The sequence below is a fragment of the Poeciliopsis prolifica genome, unplaced genomic scaffold (genome assembly GCF_027474105.1).
Source record: "Poeciliopsis prolifica strain line A6 unplaced genomic scaffold, Auburn_PproV2 SCAFFOLD042, whole genome shotgun sequence".
NCBI lineage: Eukaryota > Metazoa > Chordata > Actinopteri > Cyprinodontiformes > Poeciliidae > Poeciliopsis > Poeciliopsis prolifica.
Genome location: NW_026562417.1, coordinates 1,748,743 through 1,765,603, shown reverse-complemented (window position 1 = coordinate 1,765,603; position 16,861 = coordinate 1,748,743). Strand labels below are relative to the sequence as shown.

Here is a 16,861-nt window from a genome sequence, read left to right as displayed (position 1 = left end):
AGGGAGCCGTTCAGGTTAAAGTTTCAGAAAAATGTAAAGTAAAACCTTCCGCTTCCTCGGCTGTATGTCACAAAGTTAACTACGTCCTTGTGGGTCCATCTTTTTTTTTTCTGAAGTTCACCTCCACTTAACATCCAAGACGGATGGATGTGGGAATCAGAGACCGAAATGAGAAAAAGATGAGAGAAAGGTAGAGGAGAGCAGCTATTATTCCCTGTAACTTCGGGGCAAGGCCGTCGTTCTCCTCCAGTAATTGAACTTCATTAGGAAGCAAAGCAATATGTAATCAAAGAGGCTCACTGAGGGGCCTGGCCATCCAGAGGGGGGCTCCATTGATCAAACCCCCTCTTCCAGCGCCCTGTCGCGCTGACATTTCAGCAGAGGGGCTTCCCGCTTGGCGTGCCGCGCACCAGCAGCTGGGGAGCGATATATGTATGCCTCTGTTTAAGTTCGTATCTGCTGGACCCGCGACGAGTGTGTCTTCGTACTTATGTAATGTTGTGTGTCTGCGTTTTTTTGTTTTTTTTTTCTCTCCCCCATATCATATTCCACTGAAGAACTTTTTGCCGGGAACAAAGTGCTTCTGAGCCGCCGCCGCCTCCTCCTGCTCCATAGGTGTTGGTTAAAGGCCCCATGCGGTTCACATCGCAAACTATACGCACTTACATGGAAGTGGAGAGACGGAATAAATGTTCACACAGAGGAGCATCATTAACATCAAGCGCGTCTCAGTGAGATGGGGACGAGTGGAAAGAAAGACGTCTGGCCTGGCTTTGATTTATCTCACCTTCCTTCACACTATTAGGCTTTTCACATGTGCACCATGAATATCAGCTTGATGACAAGCAGCCGAGCGCAGCCTGGTGATCAGGTTGACAACGGACCCGTTAAGTTCAAAACTCACGGAAACAGTGAACGTTAATTCAACATCTAACAAACAACATTCAACTTTAAGATGAGTGTTTAAGTTCATCTCGCTGTACATTGTTAAATAAATGAATTTGATGATTAAGAAATTCTTCACATTCTTCCAGCTGTGATTGAAAACATAAACCCCAAAACTATGAAGTTATAGAATATATCAACTTATTGGTTGCTACAAACATTCAATTCTGTCAGTGCATTAATGACCTGACCACAATAAATACTTATGATATTGTCTATAAATACCTTATGAAGTTGTTGGTGACAAAACTCTGAATAAAGTTGCACCAATCAACCAGCTAGCGACTGGAGTCTACTAGTTTTCCCTTGATTTTATTATAAATATATCATAACCAATAACTCCCAACATTCCAAAAATGCAGATCATGTACTTTGATGCACTTTGGAGTTAAATTAAAACCATGTAAATGTTGAGGGACATGTACTTGAATGCATAAATTTCGTCCTTTCCTGTGGTGAATTAAACTGGAGTCGGTAAAAATCAGAATTGCGGCGTCAGACATTGGCAGAAATTTGGAAACCGGAGAAGCCTCCACTCCTCCTCTCCATCCCGTCTTCCATGTCTTTCCTCCTTCGCTTTCCTTCCCGAGGCTCCCGCTTTCCTTCGTTCTCATTCCCTCCCGTCTCGCCCGCGAGGAGTTATCAGCGCAGCCGGGGTCATTAATTAGCGGCGGGAGCGCGGTGACAAGTATTACATTGTTGGAAATTGGTTAATTACCCTGTACGTGAGCGAGGCTGCGGGTTTGTGTGTGTGCGCGGGAGTGAGACAGGAGAAAGTTGGTCTTGGTTCTGATAATCACAGGATGGAGTAATCTGCCTAAGGAAGAATGTGTGTTAACCCGTGGAGGAAAGCAGTTATTGATCCGCCTGGCTGCCTGCCTCAGAGCAGCGGAGGAAACGAGGCGATGCCGGCTGATTTATGGGGTCAGCAGAGGAGGAGCTAAAAGCAAGAGATCTGGTCTCGCTTCTTAGTTTGTGCTGAAAGTATTCTTGTTCGCTGATAAGTGAGACTCAAAAGAGTCAGTATTGTTGGGGTTTTTTGCGCCTCTATCACGAACATGCGCAAAACTTTGTCGATGTTCAGCTAATGTAAAAGAAATTGAGGTATTTTCAGGGTGCTGTGGTGGTGCAGGTGTTGAGCACGAACCACATGAGGAGGCCTCAGTCGTCGCAGGTTCGATTCCCGGCCTACTGACCATGTCTTGCTTCTCTTTCTTTACCTACTTTCCTGACTTAGGACTTTCAAATAAGTGCTAAGTTCTCTTTTTTTCTCAAAAGAGAAAAAAACCTGTAAAGATTTTTGTTTCCGTTAATTAAATTCCAATGTGAATAATTTTGTTCGTGTTATAAGTCATTAAAAAACATGCCGCGCTGTCATAATATCAGCAGTAACATCCGCTTGATTCCCATCTGACTCCTTGTTATGGAAAAAAAAGTGAAACACGTGAATTCCAGTACGGCAGAAAAACCACCACATCTTAGCGCAAAAAAAACGTTTCAGCGAAAGAAGATGAGTCGGCGTGTTTCCGTAAAGCAAATTTAATTTTATAATTCCAATTTGCACATTTTTAAGGTACATGAAAACACACCTGCAGCCGAACGACGACCTCTTCCTGGCGCAAACATTGTTTAATTAAAACTCCAGCTTCTCTTCTGCTTCTGTTAATCGAATTCCAATTCACGCAGTTTTAAGCTCAGTGGAAACGCAGCTAATAAAGCCTTTGGTTTTTACTACATTTCAGCGAGTGTGTGTGTGTGTGTGTGTGTGTCTCACGTCTGTGTTTGGAAGGTTGGTTAACCCCTACAAAAAAGCCTCCTTTGATCCATCGTTTCACCTTTGCGACCCCCCTCCCTCTTCTTTCTGCCCTTTTCCTCCACGCCCCTTCACCCCCGCGTTTGAACAGCCTAACGTTTTTAACACAAGGCCCTTTCTTGTCTCGTTCAGCTTTAGCTCCACACACACACGCGAGCAAGCACACCCCCACCGCCACACACTCTCCTGCTCTGGCTCTACAAAGGTGGGTCTGTGAGTTAGGACAGCGGCGTGTTTATTTTTCCAGCGGCCAGCGCTCCCGACAGTTGCCTTTATTGTTCATTGTTGGCGGATGGATGGAGCGCGGGGGGAGGGGGGGAACGAGGGAGGAAGAGGAGGCGCGGGGTTTGCCGGTGGGCAGCGGCGGAGGAGGAGGCGGCGGACAAATGGACGTCTTCCACCTTCTCTGGCGGTCAAAGGGCGGATCGTTCATCCCTTACTGCTTTTATTTTTTCCTTGCGTTGTCTCTTTTCTTTCTTCCACCGTCTTTCTGCTCCCGTTCTCTTCCTCATCTGGTTTGACTGGCGCAGGAATGCGTTCCTGTTAAAGGTAGCAGCCGAGGAACAATGAGGCATTGTGCTCTTCCACACACACACCCCACACACACACACACACACCCCACACTCGCACGCTGAAACAAAGGCATGTAGGCAAACATGAGTACATATGACCAGACAAGAACTCACACACTCGTGCTGATTGGGCCTCAGTGTGCCTCCCTATAACTACATCCTGTTGAATGATTTAGGCCTTGTGTGGAGGCCTGTTCGTGTGTGTGTGTGTGTGTGTGTGTGTGTGTGTGTGTGTGTGTGTGTGTGTGTGTGTAATGGAGCTGGTATGTCAGGATCTAAGGAGTCATAGGTCAGACCATGCTAAATGTGAGAAGGAGGTTGGCTGACTGCAGAGTAAACACAGACCAGACACACTCTCTTTTGCTCGGTTCTCCCTCCTCTCTCTCTCTCTCTCTTCTAAGCTTAATCACACAGAAATACAGCTTGATAGCTGCGGCTCAGTCTCCAAATGTCCCCGTAATTTTGCGGAAAACCAAATACGTTTCCTTTTGGCTTCCAGTTTTTTAGTGAGAAATGTAAATTCCCCAAACCTGGCCGCGGATTGGTTTTTGTTTGTGAAACGTATGAGCCTGGCTCTGATTTTTACATTTGCTTTTTTTTTTTTTTTTTTTTTTTTTTTTCTCCCGCTCCTGCTCCCCACCACATTTTGCCTGTTTACAAATATTTCCTCCGCCAGATTTATTTTTCCTTCTTTCAATAAGGCAGTAAAGCTGATGATGATGATGATGATGGATGGGGACTTGATTAATTGATGCCGGCCTTTTGCCTCACAGGGAAAACGGGTTAACATCTGGTTGTGCGACTCTGGAGCAGACCAATGCTCGTTATCAAAGCACATCTTCCACCGCCACGCTCCCCCCTGCTGTTAAAACCCCCAAACCAGCCATATATAAATCTAACCAACAAGCCACGGATGTCTTTACTGGGGTTTAATGTTTTTTGTTGCGTTTTTTTAATGGTGTTTTAAGTCTAGAAACTAGGATTTTCTTAAGGCATTCATAACCTTTTAAACTTTCCCCACAAACTCCTCTGTGCTTTATTAGGATTTTATGTGATGGACCGACACACATTATTGTATAATTGGCAAAGGGAAGGAAAGCGATATGTGGCGTTTCAACATATTTGGGGCTCAGCATTGATTTGTGACCAGTCCCCAAACGAAAACCCGTCATGAAGGGAAACATTCCTGATCACAGATGTTCATTTTTAAACAATTTTCAAACTATTTCCATTCATAATTCTGCACTACATTGTTTGCTGGTCTATGGTAATGATAAAGATAGGTAGATGTTTGAGGGTACGTCGTGTCAAAAAGGTCTGCAAGGTTGCAAACAATCATTTTGGTAAACGACAGTTTTATCGATCATTCTGATGATTGTTTTGGTCTCATTACTGCTCTGAGTGTGTTGTTCTTTCAGCAACCAGCTATTTTTTGTCTTTTGTATCTGTATTCTCCAGTTAGCGATTAACCCATTACTAAATTAGTTGATTATTTCAATCGATTCCTCGCGATTAATCCGATCAGTCTTTTCAGTCCTACAAGGTATCAATACTTTTGCAAATCACTCATCCCTCCACTGAACGAAGGCAAATTGTTGGTTTAATTTATATTCTCCGTTTGAGCAAAGGGGGGGAGGGAAGGTTTCATAGCGAAACCTTAGCCCAATCTTGTACTCTTCTTCAAAGTGCTAACATTTCACCTTTGACCCAACTCCCCACTCCCCTCCTTTTTTTTTTTTTTGCCCTTTAGGTACCCCAGACAGCCTGGCGGAGAAAGAGCGCCAGCTCATGGGCATGATTGGCCAGTTGAGCAGCCTGAGGGAGCAGCTTCTGGCGGCGCACGAGGAGCAGAAGAAGCTGGCCGCCTCACAAATGGAGAAGCAGAGGCAGCAGATGGAGCTGGCCAAGCAGCAGCAGGACCAGGTAGAGGAGCCCGCTGCATGTGAAGGGCCTCATTTGGAAAAGCTCCGCAGCTGAGAGCTCCATCCTAATTAGTCAGTCGCTCTGATTCTGCGCAAACAAGAATCAGGAAAGCGCCGAGTTTACCTTTAAACGGGGTAAATCCTGGCCAAAACTCACCTTCTGCGCCGTGCAAATTTGCGAAGGTAAAACGCTAGAAAAGTGGGCAACACCTCAACGGCGTGCAGATATTTGCATTCAGTCAAATGCATTTATTTATGCAGACACATAAAGAAAATAAATAGACCTTGGAAATACTGGAAACAGCGCACATTTATTTAACATGTGTCCAAAGTTTTATTTTACTGTCTTGAACAAACTGTTCCTGGGCAGTCATGAAAACTCTAGGAAAGTCTGCAATTAGATTTTTTTTTCTTCATTACCCAAGTCGGCGTAAGTGTAAAAAGAAAAATAATAATAATAAAATTTAGTGTGAAAGACGTTGTAGGAACCATGCAAAGAGACTTTTATTGCTGCACCTGGATATATAAACAATAGTGGCTTCATTAGAGAGTCTTCCACCAACATAAGTTAATGAAAACATCTGACTTTATGTGCAAGTTCTTTTACACACACCCAATTCCACATCGCATAGAGCATTAGTGAAACCGGAGAAACACACAGGAATCAGCTGAGGGCATGTTTCATTCTCACACACACACACACACACACACACACACACACACACACACACACACACACACACACACACACACACACACACACACACACACACACACACACACATCCAGGTTTCCAGGCAAGAGTCTGCCAGGTATTTGCATAGTGAAGGGTTTTCCCTTTTTTTTGTTGTTGTTGTGCTTTTTTTTTTCTTCTTCGGTTTACAAAGAGCCACACAGAGAAACGGAGATGTAAGAACAAATCACCTGTGACAAACACAAAGCATTACAGAGCCCTGGGCTGCATCTCACAGCAGCGCACAGAATGACTGTGACAGAACAAGAATGTATGTGGAAGCTGGACTCTTTAGCACGTCCCTGTTACTATATGTCATGCTGGATTTTTTTTTTTCCCCCCCCTCCAGCCTCTGAGCTTCTAACGTCTTAGCGGAGGTGTTTCGTACAAAATTTGGAACAAAGCTTGAACAATTTGCCATAAACTTGTACACAAAATCAAACATTTTTTTTTTCTTTATGCGTCGCTTTCGTACCTGTCCACAAAGGTCCGCATGCTGCTGAGTCCGGATGAGGCGAGCTTTAATATTTCATGAAGGGGCATCGACCCTCTGTCGTGCAACCGGCGGGCCTCAGAGACCCGCAGATGTGCCGCAAGCACACAAGCTCTGCGTGCACACACACTCAAAATATGCACACTAAAAAAAAAAAAAAAAAAAAAAAACGACACTGTGGCGTGTGTGCTCTGTTCCCAGATTGCCCGGCAACAGCAGCAGCTCCTGCAGCAGCAACACAAAATCAACCTCCTGCAGCAACAAATCCAGGTGAGGCCCGCTTGTGTGTGCGCGCCTGAGTGAGAGCGTGTGAATGTGAAAGTTGTGTGTGTGTGTGTGTCAGAGTGGCCTACAAAGGCAGTTTTGTGATTGTAATTGTTGCAGCTTTGCTCTGTCATCAGCACTCAGGGCCTGAATCAACATTGACTTTTATTGCAGCTCCGATGTACACAACTTGTGCAATCACCTAAAACGGGCCTGTGCACCGTGATGGATTACAGCTAATGTTTTAGCGAGCATAAAGCTGTGCATTCTACGTCAGTCGGCCGAGTGCATAAACGAGTTCCCTGCATCAAGTGATGAAACAAAGTCTTCTCAGTGAGGAAGAAAGAGGCTCCTACCAGGTGCATTTATGAATAGCCACTTATAGTTTTAATTTCTGAGAAGGAATAACCTAATTATGTCTCAGAAGAATTTGGGCTGTGTTGGCAAAAAATAAAAAATAAAATAAAGTGACTAAAAAACAACAAAAGAAGCAAGTTTCCACTTTGCAGCTGCTCTGCAGAGGTGAGGGAGGAAAAGTTAGTGTTCATGCTGTTCTCCTCTGAGGGGAGAGGTGGCACAGACTGGCCAACTTTTCATGAAATATAACTTTTTAACTGATAGATTTTTGAAAGCGGATGAGTAAAGCTGAAAATAATGAGCAACTCGGCGCCTCGTTTCTGTTAACCAGGGGGAAGCATAAGCATGTCGGTGTTTTATAGATCGCAGTGACCCCCTTGAACTTTTTCACTTTTTGCCACGTTATGACTGCAACTTTGTTTTCCATTAGGATTTTATGTGCTGACCCAACTAGAAGTAAAAGGGGGTTTGTGGTTGTACTTGCATAAGGGTATCAATAGATGTCCAACATTTTTAGTATTGGACATTTTTCCATTTTTATTTAGCTTCGTCTTGGTTCTGAGAGATGCTTTCAGTCTTCAACAGACCGAAGGGCACATTTTTCTTCCCATTATTATCGTTACACAGTCTGAGTTTGGGACTCATTTAATCCCAAACTCAGAATGCAAACTCAATTTCCCGTTTTTCAGCGCATATTTGAAACGTCCAAATCTAATCATGACCAGCATAAAGAAGAACCTTAAATAGACTCGCCGAGTTGCTCGTCCTTTTCAATGTGAATCTTTGTCTCCTGCTTGAGAAAGGGGTGGGTATATATCTGAGCCTTTAAAAATAGAAGTATTGTACTTTAGGGTGCTACACTGGAGCCTCTATTTTGGTCCAGGTGGCTTGGAACGAAGAGCCTGGGACTTTGTAAAGGCAGATGACACTGAATTTTAAACTGAGAAAGCGGGGCTTTGTACCATAAAGAGACACTCTGTCCAAGAAGGAGCGCACACACGCACATTCTCCTTCCCCCAAGAGTATAGCCATACACAGTTTGTGTGATAAGAGACCTTGTGATTGCATGTGCGTTGGACATTTGTCTGTCCATGATTTCGTGCAAAGCAGTTTATTTGCTTTGTGCGAGTTAAAGTCGGCATTGTTCACGTTTTGTCTCTTTTGACAAAAAAAAAAAAGAAAGAGAGCACATGTTTGTTTCTTAGGGTTCCTCTGTGCCTTCTTGATGCTTTCATTTCTTCAGGAGTGTGCGTGTTTTGTGTGTGTGTGTGTGTGTGTGTGCGTTCTGCTGCAGCTGTGTGTGTGTTAAGCTATAAACACGTCCGCTCATGATTCACTCCCTCACGACCCCGCCGAGACAAAGCTCTCTTTTCCCATGACTTTGCAACCTTTTCCCAAACAAGCGTCTCTCCATTGAACGCGCTCAACAATAGTTTCTCACAAGCAGGGGCAGCTGTAGGCAGCCTCGTTAAGAGAGGGACACAATCAACAGGGGCTCATCACAGGAGCTCTGAAATCGCACATTTTCACACAAATTTCACATCAACACACAGGACAAAAACGGAGCTAAAACGTGAAATATTGGGCATCGCTTGCTGGCGCACACGTAGTCGGGGTAGAGTCGATGATCAAACACGCACTCATCATCAAAGACTTGGTCGAGAAATGCACTGCTTAATCATTCATGAAGAGATTGTCCACACAATCCCACAATACAATGGCCTGCCAGGGCGAGGGCACCAGGTTCAGTGTGTTGGGGTGTGTGGGTGTGCGTGTGTGTTTTGTGCCAGCACGATAAGCCCCTTGTGATTGCGTTCCCCCCTAACGAGGCTGAGTTCAGCTGTCCCTGCGTCCGCGCGCCTTCGCCCGTGTGCGTCCCGTCCTTGGCTTTGTTGGGCTCGAACCCCCAAAGGCCCGCGAAGAATGCTTTCAACCGTCCACTCGGAAGAGGTGATGAAACGAAACGAATTATAACGCTCATGAAGAAGAGGAGAGAGTGACACACATCCTTCATGTATGGAGGACAAATTATTTATTGTCCTCGTGTTGGGTTTCCTGTTTTTTCTCGCCCTGAAACCCCGAAAGAAGTTTGCAGTATCATTGCCTATTTAGGCCAAAGGCGCTCTCGGAATTAGCATGCAGAGGAAGTGATGATAGCGGCCCAGGCTAACGATGCACTGCAACATTCGACAGTCATTCTAACTGATTATACAATGCCTTTTAAATCTAGTAGTTACTTTTTTAGCTTTTGACAGGTGTGAACCAAAACCTTTAATGTGTTTTATTGGTATTTTCGTGGTGAAACCATAGATTTTATGTAGCATAACAGCAGATAGCAGGTTAAAGGACTTGTTCTCGTCGAAGTTGCGGGACAAAATAGCGTCCTTATTTATTTTATGTCGTCCAGAAGCCGGTTCTTCAGCCAGAGAGCAGGATGGATAGTTTTGAGAAGCAATTGTCTGAGACGGTGAAGAAGTATGTACCGTCGGACAAAAACCGCTGGACTCCTTATGTCCAGTCCTTGTCCAGTGCAGTGGACGAACAACCCAAATACACATTCTGTCATGAAATATAAAATGAGATGTTGCATCTCTTCAATCATTATTTCCTCCAAACTTATGAACTTGTAAAAGTCATCTGTTTCACAGGAACTGGTGGAGCTTGAAGGGTGTGTGCAAAATCACACATTCTAAAACCACTTGACCATTCTGCGACACTTTGAATTGGGTCCAACCTGCTCCCTTTATGGTTAATGAGACCGTAAATGGAGCTAAAATCAACGCAATACTGGAAGAAAACTTGTTAGAGGCTGCAAAGGCTTTGTACAATACAGCCAGAGCTACAGTGGAATGGTTTTGGTCAAGATATAGTTGTGTGTTGGAATGGCCAAAAGAAACCATCACTTTTAAGCCAACCGGACCACTGAGCCTAACCTGAAATCTAAACCGTAGCATAAGCCGTGAGTCCTCCAAAAAACACTTTACTTGATAGTTTATCCTCTGCAGAGGAAAGAAAACTGACCTTCACGTTCTACATTCAATCCTGAGGTGCAGCTCTTGTGCTAATATAAGAAATCCCAACACAAGCGTGTGAATTATGTAGAAACAAAAAAAGAGAAAAAAAAAACACGTTCCCTCACACATTACCTCCTGCTGGGGGCCATCTTGTTAAGCTGGAAGAGGTGAGCGCATTTTCTTCGAGCTCCCTTTACTTTCCGTCTCGTTCTAATTAAAACGACTTGTCCACGAGGCCCCCACCTGGAGCCGCTCAGGACGGCTGCTGGGGCCGCGCGGGGAAGCGCGGCGGGGATGAAAGGAGCTCACCTGCCGAGCGGCTCGGGGCTTACCTTGGGAGCGAGCGCACATGTTCAGAGAGCAGCCGCGCACACAGACATTGTGTTCTGAAACAAGAGGGACGAGCGAATGACAAAGTGTCGGCCCTAATGAGTCAAAAGCTAGTCAACCAAAACGCGCGGGCACAGTGGAGCGTACTGCGCGTGTCGTCTTTCATCTCAAGATTCACCGCAGCTGTAGGTTCCATATCAATGAATGAGAGGAGATTCAGAACAAAGCGAAAACCACTTGATGCTTTGACAGGTTTAAGAAGGGTCAGAACCGCAGAGGACAGTCGCTAACAAGCTTGTTATCAACCTTGGTGGCAACTCTTCAGATCATGTCGGAAGGAGGGGGAAAGAAAGGAGAAAGCGCCTCGTGTCGCCCACAAAAACACAGCCAGTACCTCTGTATCCCTTGCATAGCTGCACCTAGCCCAATTGGCTGTGTAATTGTTTAATCACAACCATTACACAGCAGCCCGAGTAATTTGTGCTTTCCGTTCACACTGTATGACTCTGTGTCCGTGCGCGGGCTCACGCACCCGTCCCACTGAGATTCTGCCACCCTTTCCGGGCCTGAGAAACACACACGTACACACTCTGGTCTGTGGATCCCTTTGCCATCCGAGCGTTATTTCCTCCTGAACGGTGCCCCAGCATTCACAGGGGACCGGCCTCATCTCGCCGTCCATAGAAAGTTAATGGACTAATATGAAACAGCGGCCATATCTCCGCTTCCCTTTTTCTCTCCGCCCAAATTAATTATTGGTTCTATTGCTCGAACGTCACCTCTTCCGCAATAGGTCGATCAGGTCTTGCATTAATTGCCGTAACATATGGTCGCCAACAGATTTTAGCTGTGGGACTCGCACTTTAGCGGGGGCTATTTTTTCGCGCGCTCAGATGCGAGCCATATTGTGCGGTGCTGGCAGCTATTGTTCGGCGCATTAACTTCATAGAGCTAATTACTCCCCAATAATAACTTTACCTTGGAGTTTTTTTAGCGCACCGCGTGCCAACCAACCTGTTTCGCACCCCATATGTTAATTAGCGGCCACATCTTCATTATGCCGCAGCGGCGCTTTAAGTTCAAGCTGTGCCGCCTGGCGCGTGGTGAACGCAGCCTCAGCTCGCTGCCAATTATCCAACTCCTGCTCCCCTCTCTGAGTCTTCCTCACGCTCCTTCTGCCTATCTTGTTCATTCTGTTGTTTCTATCTGCTGCTTTTTTTCTTTTTCTTTTTTTTTACAAAGAAAAAAAATGAAAAAATCCTGAGAATTTGTCTTGCCAGGGTGAATTCTCTCTTCCCGTCCTCTTTGACCCTGTGAAAGTTCTCAAGATAAAGTCTCACACTTGTTCCTCGTGTATGTTTGCGATTTTTCTCCTCTCCTCTTCCCTCTTTTTAACTCAGAGTGGCTTTCCTTTGTTATCTTTTGGGCTATCGCTGATTAGAGGAATTTTGCAGATGAGTCGCAGTCGTGTTTGCTTCAGGTTTCTCTCTCGGACGTGAAAGCGCGTGCCGCGCTTCTAATCCTCCACGTCAGCAGACTGCAGAAGCAGCAGTGTGATCTTTTGTCAGTGTGTGCTGTAGGTTTTCATGTTCGCTCTGGGCCTGATGAGAAAGAAAAGCTGAGGAGAGCATTATTCCCTAAAGTGCCCACTGTTTCAGATCTCTCTTCCTTTATGTAAAAAAATCTGGAGATTGTCTCGTAGATCTGGCCTCTCTTTGTTCCTTTCAACGTTATTTTCCTTTTCTTTCAGTCAATTCATCTTTGTCTCTGATTCCCGTTCTCTAGTTTACAGAGGGCCCCTCCGTCCCCCACACACTTTAAAAGTTTATGATGATTACAAAACTCACATGCAAAAAACTTTTAGCTCATTTTAAGGAATTATGGAGCTATTATGAGCAGAACTTTTTTTTCCTCTTGGATGTACAGAAACGGAAACAGAAACTTAGATATCAGGGTCAATGGAACACAGTGAATATATATCTACCTCGTTTTCATCTTTTATCACATTATGAACACAAACGTCAACATACTTTATTTGATGCTCAAGTGCAAACCTACCAAGATGTGGTTGTCTCTTTAAACTGGCATCCTGGACAAGGAGATCATTAGTTTGAGAAGCAGAAAAAGTGATTCGGTTTGTTGGAAAACTGTCAGACTCAGAGCCAACTGGAGAGGATGATTTTTCAACTTCACAGTGATGCACTATAGTTCACTATTCCATACTGTTTCATGGTAAAGAGTGCTGAGAGCTTCTAAAATATTTGGAAGAAAATAGAAGTTGGAGAGCTGAAATACCTAATTGCGATGCTACTTGACATGTAGCATCCAGAAGCAGCATTTATTTTCCTTGGCGCTGATTAGCCGAGATAAGGAAGACTGTAGATATTAGGGATGAGTCAAATGATGTCATTTTTATTCCAAACAAATATGTAAAAAAAAAAATGCCAGAGAAAAATGAAAAAAAATAATAATCTAAGAAAATAAAAGTAGGAATGAAAACCAAACATAAAAGGAGTATGAAGAAGCCAAGGCTTACTTAACCCAACCTCCGGCTGACTCATCCAGTCTGTACATAGCGTCAGTGTAATAAAGCAGAAACTCTTGAATGTTGGTGTGTGTTTTAGGCTGTTCCATGACCTGCGTTTTCTGCTTTCTATGCGCCCCGTTCACAGTCAACATGTGTCTGTTCCAGTAAGCGTGGCGGTGCTGCTCATCAGCTCCACAGCTGTTGCAGAAATATCTGCAACATATGGACCAGAATGTTGCACTAGAAACCTTCCCCGGTGTTGATCTATAGCTGCTTTTGTGTCTCTTTCTTGTCCTTTTGTTGCCCCCCCACCCCCACGGCCTGTTTTTTTTTCATATTGTGGAGACTGAATATGTTATGCAACAGTTCTGTAGGCTGATTAATGTCTGCCCATTGTGTGCAGGCTTTTTGTTACGAGATCAAAAGAAAAGAAAAGATAAGAGAGGAGAGAAGCCTTGGATGCTTTGAAGGGTTTTCTATGATAATTTCAATTGCAGAAAGGAAGAAGCAGAGCCTCGTGCGCGCGCTCTGACATCACACGCTCCATACGCACGTCTCAAACTTATCGTCCTGCTTTTCCCTCTCCTCCCTTTGGTACGATACGGTTTAGCTAGCCAGCCTCGCTGCTCCAGCATATGTCCAATTAGGCCTGAAAGGCAAAGCAGAACAGTTCTGTCTGTGATTCGTCCCCGCGGGGGTCCAGTCCGCTGCCTGATCGCGTGGCGCACAGGCGGCGCGGCGGTTTATGATTACTCCCCCAACCCCCCCCCCAAAAAAAGAAAAACCGGTGAAGTAATTATTGTTTTTGGTGTAAGAGAAGAAGGCGGGGGTAGGGAAGTTGCTTGAAGAGAGCGCCGTTCCCCCTGCGCCGTGATGGTTTGATTACAGTGCTGCCGACGGTCGCATGCCAACACGTAGGAGCAGCAGGAGAGGATGGCAGGGTGGTGGTTGAGGGGGGGTGTACTTACTGAACACCGTAAAAGCGCTGTTAGTACTGAGTGACACCATCTCCAACACTAACCACTTCAAGTGCTGAGATATTACCTGATTGTACCGTGGCACCACCAGCACCACCTTCCTTCTGATTGTGCTGCCGTTTCCGTCGTTCCAGATCAATTTTCCACATCAGACAGCTTTTACCTGCCCATTATCCTATTCAGCCATTACCTCTCTGGCCTCCTGGCAAAATGAAAGCGACAGAGCAGAGGAAGGGAGGGAGATGAGCTGCGAGGAGGGGAGAGCGCTTACAAGCCAGAAACATGCAGGTCAAAGGCTTTAAGGGTTGGATTTCAGGGGGAATTTTACCAGTTTGTCGCTTTTATCTCCACAAACCTGTCCTGGTTAGTCCCAGAAAAAAAAAAAAAACGTATAGCTGTAATGTGTAGGATAAGTGGTGAGACTGAAGGACCTGCTTCTACTTCTCATTTATTTCAGTACAGTGTAGGCGAGCGTTGTATTGTTGCCATCCCGAAAGACTCAACAGCAAAACCGGTGGCCTCGCTCCGACTTCAGCATCACACCAGCTCTCATGTAGAGAAGATCCATTTCATATCCACCTTCCTCCTCTCTCTTCCCCACTTCCCCTCTCATCCTTAGCTGTCACTCAGTCCATCACATGCGAGTCTTTGTGTGTTGTTTTTGGCAGAACGCTGTTTAGTGCAACCATCTGTCTCCTCCTTCTCTCTCTCTCTCCTGCCGTCTCTGCCAAAGTCACCCAACGGAGGAGACTTTTTTCTTTCTTTCTCTTCCTGCGTCTCCTTTTCAAATCCTGGAAACCTTATGAAGCCGTATGGCGCTCTGCCGACGGGCGCGCGCAGAGCATTGGGTTAGCGAGCTTTTTGGTTCGGTGCGGAGAGAAGAGAGAGAACATTATCTTCCAAATAAAAGTAAAAGCCCAGCTGTTGGTACAGTTTAGTGAACTGTCCTTATGGCTTGAAGTGGCAGGTCTTTTTGTTAGTTTCTTTCTCCAGTTTCTAATGTATTTGTGGGGTAAAACCAAATCTGCTAGACATTTCAAATGTCTAACATAAAAGAGACCAGATTTTTTTTATTTTTGTTGTTTATTTTTCTTTAATCATTTGGTTGGTCTGGTTTCCTAATTTGCTTGACAGGAACGGGCAAATGGGGTATTCTACTTCATAATTAAAACAAGAATAACCCAGAACTTTATAAGGTAACAAAGTAGACGAGCTACGACAATATTATAGATAAAAATGTCAAAAAAACCAACAACATCCAGTTTTTAAGCAAGGCAATCTGTTTCCTGACTTTGTACATGCACACTATTGTTTCTGTGTTTCTTTCCACCTCCTTATTCTTATCTCCTATCCCCTTCTTACCACTTTTACCCACCGGCCTCCTTTCCCTCCTTCATCAGCAGGTCCAGGGCCAGCTCCCTCCACTGATGATTCCCGTGTTTCCTCCTGACCAGCGCACCCTGGCGGCCGCCGCAGCCCAGCAGGGCTTCCTAATGCCCCCCGGCTTCAACTACAAGCCCGGCTGCAGTGAGTGGCATCAACACTCACACACCTGCAGTTTTCTTGCACTCTCACATTTGATCAGGGTGGAATGATTGCATTTGGACTAAGAACTTAAGTGGATTAAAAATGAAAAGAATACATTGCAGAAATCTGGATGTTTAATCGGTCTTATCAAAAATAGTACAACTTCTTAGTATAATCCATGAACTTTACATAGGCTCAGCGTCGGGGCCATTCAGGAACACGAACTTTAAATTGAAGTGGAAGACCAGCTCACTTGTCTATGGTAAAGTGTTCGGCCGCTGTAGATTTAGAGGGTGCCGACCAAGAAAGACGATCTATAGAAAGGTTTTATTGTTTAGGTGAGGCTTTAAACCAAAGACTACTGTGGCATCCTCGTGGTGTGAGTCCGTTTTACTACTTGTGATACTGTTGTTGCACAAAGGGAGTAGAATAATGGAGGAGTTTTATTATAGTATTATTTTACCTCATATAATCAAATGACAGGTGGTTAAAACTTTGACCAAATTGGGTGTTTTAACAGGACACTAGGCCCAAAACGCACATGAAAAGTGGCTCATTGCTGGAATGACTTCAACTCTGTTGGACATTTCTTGACTTTCCTTAAAGCCTGGTGCCAAGAAGTCAACTCATTCAGGCAAACCGTTTCATATTTGATTGAAAAACGGGCAAATTGTTTGCTGTACAATCATGCCACCCTAGAAAAGAAGATCTTGGATGAATACGCTATCCGGTGAGGAGCGTTTGTAACTCTGACTGCATGCGGAGTCAGGAAGAGAGGCGACCTTCAGACAAAATAACTTTCATGTTTCACTTGTTGTCCACCGAGAAAGGTAGAAGCTGAGCGTTCTCCCACATGATGAGTCTGGTTGCTTCCCAAAAGGCGAGCTCGCCCTTACAACAACATCTCCCTCCTAATAGAAAAACCAGTCCAAATACAGCCTTCCTGTTTACACTCAGTATCTCTCCCGCTTTCACTCAGTCCTTTTGGCTCCTTCCTTTTGTCTTGTCTATTTTTTGACATATAAAAGCAACAAAATGAAGGCGTTCTGCAGGACTTTTTTTTTTTTCTTCTCTTGGCCATTACACTCCGGCTGTGTGGCAATGTGTTGTTTACCATGATAGCGAGAGAGAGACAGAGACAGAGAGAAAGAGACTGTTGCTTGCCAGGGGATGCTGGGAATAAATGCACAGTGGGGGGGCTTGCAGAAGGGGGGTAGAGGGGTGGTAATGTGACCTGCCCCAGGTTCTCCTCACATTAACACGGGACGCAGCCAAAACGCGTTTCCAACACAGCCCACATGCACTAGCGCACACGCAGACACACTCGCGTCTCAAACACAGATAGAGGAGATGAAATTTATCGAAAGAAACTTCCACAGTAGCGCAA

The 16,861-nt window shown here is 44.9% G+C and overlaps 1 protein-coding gene across 11 annotated transcripts in view; it reads left to right on the top strand.

Annotated features, from left to right (window-relative positions):
- sox5 (SRY-box transcription factor 5) overlaps positions 1-16,861 on the top strand; it is a 98,734-nt gene that overhangs the window by 48,062 nt on the left and 33,811 nt on the right. For 9 of the 11 annotated variants that reach the window (XM_055055503.1, XM_055055506.1, XM_055055500.1 and 6 more), the window contains 3 exons: positions 5,081-5,253; positions 6,680-6,748; positions 15,348-15,474. In XM_055055503.1, the coding sequence (XP_054911478.1) occupies positions 5,081-5,253; positions 6,680-6,748; positions 15,348-15,474 (369 nt within the window). The remainder of the gene's footprint in view (positions 1-5,080; positions 5,254-6,679; positions 6,749-15,347; positions 15,475-16,861) is intronic. The other 2 variants (XM_055055507.1, XM_055055499.1) reach the window with 1 other exon arrangement.